Genomic DNA, 5,121 nt, shown 5'->3' on the forward strand with positions numbered 1-5,121 from the left:
GCCCCAGCCTCAGCCTGCAACATCAGCCTACCCTGCCCATGGCCCATGTAGATCCGGAGACACCCCCCCCCATGCCCTCCTGGGGTCCACGCAGCAATGGGAGTCTCCCCCTCCCCCTGACAAGCCGCAGCTCCATACCATGCCCTGCCCCACCCTGGCTGGGCAGCATTTACCCCAGCCCAAACCCCAGTCCCACTCCTCCCTCACCGCAGGGGCCTTGATCTGCCTCCCCATGCCCCTTCCCTCCCCCCTCTCCTTCCACCACAACAGACTTACCAGCTGGACGCAGCTCTCCAAGCCATATTGGAAATCAGATTGGTATCAACCAATACGCCTCCTTAAAAACTGGCTATTGGTATTGGCCCCCAAAATCTCTATTGGTGCACCCCTAAGTAAAACAGTACTAGACAACAGTAGATAAGGCACTCTTCAGGACTGGGACCCTCCCTGGGGTAGGGGGTGCTTCTCTCTTGAGACCATACCTGTTTTCTTGCACCAAGTCTTTGATCTGGGCTAAAATCCACTCCACCTCAGAGGAAGGCTTACACCAGACTTTCTCGGCCTTTCCAAAGGGCTGAAACTCCTGAAACACCTGTATGAGACAAAACAGCATTAATGAGAGATAATACTCATTACCAGATGGCAGTCGCTGAAAGTAGCGGCCACTATACTAAAGAGCAGAGGCATGTGCTAGGTGTTTCAGTCACAAATCCTAAAAGGTTTTTCAAAGGTCCCCTCTTACTAGCAGCATGAAAACAAGTATGCAAGTGTTCAGAACTCAGAACAAGGCTCAACAGAAGAAACGAGCACAAGTGAAGATTCAGAGTCTTGGTACCTGGTTTCCCTGCTCCTCCTGCCTCAAAGACAGAGCACCCATTTCCCGTTTCTATTTGGGTCAGAGTTTTTGCAGTTTTATTAAGTACATGGCTGACCTAAGTGGCATATCAGCACAACCAGCTATGCACTACTGTGGACAGGTGAAAGTACCCATTTAACAAGCAGGAGCAGTGGGAGAAAGAGCAAACCAGGTGCCTGACAGCAGCAAGAATGTAAAAGGACAATGATGGGGTTACAGTGCCACTCCAGAAATTGGTGACCTTCCCATACATATACATTTCTTAGTATAATGGGGTGCACTGTGGCAGAGCACTCACAGTGCCTGCCACTTTAAGGGGCTACAGAGCAGTCAACAGGGCAGCTGGCAGGTGCCAGCTAGCCCCAATGAGGAGGTCACCTGACTGCAGGAGGGCCCTGGGATTGGAGGAGGGGACTGAGCAGCCTCCATTTTAGATCCAGGGCTCAGGACTGTGGCAAGCAGCCATAGAACAACACTTGGCTGAGCTTCTGCTTAGAACACCCTGGAGGTATGGGCAGGAGATATGGGGATGGAAGGAGGCTCCTGGTCCTGAGTATGGTTGAAAGATGCACCCTACTGGGGCAGGATGACCTAGTGGACCTGTCTGTGGTAGGGCAGTTCCCCAGAAATGGCAGGCCAGTTGCCTCCACAGCAAAAGGTGGGTAGGAGCACCTTATAACCCCAGCCCCCACACCCTGGTGGGTTACCCACAGTGGGGGCCAGGTACATCTCCAGACACCTGAACCCCATGGGGTACTAGACCCTGGTACAGAAGTGAGGGCCAGACATGTGTCTGGACACCTGAGCCCATAGGAGGTAAAGACCTCGGTGGCCCCAATGCGGGGTAGGGGGCAGCATAGCGGTTAAAGTAGAGAGTGGCCCACATACAGTAGGGTGCATGAGGACAACCTGAAGTGCCATGCATGTTTGGTGTAGAGTAGGGTCTGATAAGGAGGACGTGAAGAGCTGCACCGGGGGTGTGATGAGTATGGGGTGCAAGAGTGACCTGAAGTGCAGCACATGGGCCAAACTCCATGAGAAATTGACTTAAGGGTGAAGCCCCAGGGAGGGGGCAGCCAGGCCCAGGTAGGTCTACAGATGCCTGAGATTGCAGTTGGGCTGGAGGCCATGTCTGTAACAGGGTTAAGACCTGGCAGTATGAGAGCACAATGACCATATGCTCCAGTGGGGAGTGAGAGTCCCAGTGAGATGCTGGAGCACTGGTCATAGAGTGAGGCACTGTAATGATTCAGATGACATCTAAGAGGCATGGGATACAATAAGGGAAGTTCAGAGTCATGTGTACCGCCCTTGGCATCGGGCATTAAAATGGACAGCTTCCCACATTTTACATCAGTCATTATACAACAAGTCATGGCAGGTGAGATTCGCACAGACTGCTCCAGAACAGGTGAGCGGGCTGAGGATGAGACCCAGCCCTGAATAGGCAACCTGTCACAGATACCACACTGCTTACAGAAACGTTCATACCTAGGGCATGTGCAATTTCTACCACCACCTTCACCTATGTTTCAGAATCGTGCAGTGCAAAGAGGCCTCCAGATAAAAATCTGTTTTCAAAATGCTAACAGAGAAAGTACAAGAGACCTGTACCCTGCTTCTCCAGGGAAGACATGAAAAGTGGTATGAAAAGCAATCAGACAAGTTCCAGAACTACTCAGGGAATGGAGATTTCTTGTGCCTATCTGAAGTTTGGTTTGCTTAACACATTCACAGTTATGATTATGCTTAAGAAGTTTTGGGTAACAAGTCAGGTTTGAGATGCAGCCTGGATGTCTCAAATCATTAAGCATCTCCAGGCTGGTCATATATATAAAATCAGGTACAGGGCTATGTGCCCTTATATTAAAAGTTACTAGAGCTCATTTAAGCCTTATCAAAATTTTAAAGTTTGCTGCATTAAAAACTATCAATTAACCAAAAGAGAGAAACTTGTATAACCCACTAATCTAGATGCAATCATATACAATCATATTTTAGTTATGTAGCTTTCTATACTGATATAATTCACCTTTAAACCAGCACACTCCCACCTAGGGAACATTTAACTGCTTTAGCTATACCCGGATAGTTAAAATGGAATAATTAATATACTAAGAATGTGTCACAGAATCATAGAAAGTTAGAGTTGGAAGGGACCGCAGGAGGACACATTTAGTCCAACCCCCTGCTCAAAGCAGGACCAGCCCCAACTAGATCATCCCAGCCAAAGCTTTGTCTAGCCAGGTTTTTAAAACCTCCAGCCTGTACCAGTGCATGGGATTATTCAGACCTAAGTGAAGGACTTTGCACTTGTCCTTGTTGAACTTCATGAGATTCCTTTTGGCCAAAACCTCCAATTTATCTAGGTCGCTCTGAATCCTAGTCCTACCTTCCAGCATATCTACTACTCCCTGCCAGCTTGGTGTCATCTGCAAACTTGCTGAGGGTGCTCTCTATGCCATCTTCCAGGTCGCTGATGAAGACATTAAACAAAACCGGCCCCTGGGGCACCCCACTTGATACCAGCTGCCAACTATACATTGAGCCATTGATTACTACTCTAAGCCCAATGCTCCAGCCAGTTTTCTATCCACCTTACAGTCCATTCATTGAGCTCATACTTCTTTAGCTTGCCTATGAGAATGTTGTGGGAGATCATATCAAAAGCCTTACTAAAAATCAAGGTACACCACATCCACAAATCTCCCTGCATACACAGAGCCAGTCATCTCATCATAGAAGGCAATCAGGTTGGTCAGGCTCAGCGATGACTTGGTTGCAGCCTATAAGTACAGAACGGGTGTGCATCAGGATCTGGGGAAACGTCTGTTCATCACAGCACCCCAACGGATGATAAGGTCCAACAGTCACAAATTCCTGCAAGACTGTTTTGGGCTGGACACAAGGAAAAGCTTCTTTACTGTGCAACCCCACAAGGCCTGGAACAGACTCCCCCCAGAGGTGGTGCAAGCACCTACTCAGGACACTTATAAGAAACATTTGGATGCTTATCTTGCTGGGATCCTTTGACCCTAGCTGACTTCCTGCCCTCTGGCAGGGGGCTGGACCCGATGATCTTACAAGGTCCCTTCCAGCCCTAACACCTATGAAATCTATTAAATTTGCCCCTAGTGAATGCATGCTGACTGTTCCTAATCATCTTTTTCTCCTCCAAGTGCTTAGAAACAGATTCCTCGAGGATCTGCTCCATGATTTTTCTAGGAACTTAGGTGAGGCTGAATGGTCTGTAGTTCTCTGAATCCTCCTTCCCTTTCTTAAATATAAGCACTATGTTTGCCCTTTTCCAATTATTTGGGACCTCTCCTGATCGCTGTGAGTTTTCAAAGATGATGGCTAATAGCTCTGCAATCTCATCAGCCAAATCCCTCAGCACCACTGGGTGCATCTGATCTGGCTTCATGGACTTGTACACGGCCAGCTTTTCTACGTAGTCCCTAACCTGTTCTTTCACCACTGAGGGCTGCTTACCTCCTCCTGAAGCTCTCCTGCCCAGTGCAGCAGTCTGGGAGCTGACCTTGCCTGTGAACATTGAGGCAAAAAAAGCATTAAGCACTTTGGCTTTTTCTGCATCCTGTCACAAGGTTGCCTCTCCCATTCAGTAAGGGGCCCACACTTTCCCCAATCCTCCTCTTGCTACCAACATACTTGTAGGAACCCTTCACGCTCCTTGCTAGCTGCAACTCCAATTGTGCTTTGGCCTTTCTAACTCATCCCTACATGACCAAGCAATGCTCTTATATTCTTCCCTAATTATCTGTCCAAGTTTCCACTTTTTATAAGCTTCCTTTCTGTGACTAAGTTTACTGAAGAGTTCCCTAAGCCAAGCTGGTCTTCTGCCATACTTGCTAGTCTTCCTGCACATCAGGATGATTTGTTCCTGCACTCTCAGTAAGGCTCCTTACACACACCTTACACACACACCTTACACACACACCCACACCCACACACCCACACCCACACACCCACACCCACACAGAGAATCCCTCCCTACCAGCAATGCAGCTGGGAGCCACAGGGTGCTGGAACAGGGTGGGGTCAGGAAGGCAGGGAATTGGCTGGGAGTGGGGTGGGCTGGGCTCCTGTCTCCTGCTGCTCCCCCTGGGTCCTACTACCCCGGGGGGCATCATGTCACCTTTGACAGGCAGCTAGGAGCAGATAAATATTTTCTAAATTTTTTAGGGGGCCAGATAGAATGGCCTGGTGGGACAGATACAGCCCTCGGGCTGTATTTTCATAGATTC

At 48.9% G+C, this 5,121-nt stretch overlaps 1 protein-coding gene across 2 annotated transcripts in view; it reads right to left on the bottom strand.

Annotated features, from left to right (window-relative positions):
* The window catches only part of LAS1L (LAS1 like, ribosome biogenesis factor), a 70,251-nt gene that overhangs the window by 39,445 nt on the left and 25,685 nt on the right, over positions 1 to 5,121 (bottom strand). For both annotated transcript variants that reach the window (XM_019521081.1, XM_019521082.1), the window contains one exon: positions 483 to 592. In XM_019521081.1, the coding sequence (XP_019376626.1) occupies positions 483 to 592 (110 nt within the window). The remainder of the gene's footprint in view (positions 1 to 482; positions 593 to 5,121) is intronic.

This window comes from Gavialis gangeticus, unplaced genomic scaffold, assembly GCF_001723915.1.
Source record: "Gavialis gangeticus isolate Ggan-Ray unplaced genomic scaffold, GavGan_comp1, whole genome shotgun sequence".
Classification (NCBI taxonomy): Eukaryota; Metazoa; Chordata; order Crocodylia; family Gavialidae; genus Gavialis; species Gavialis gangeticus.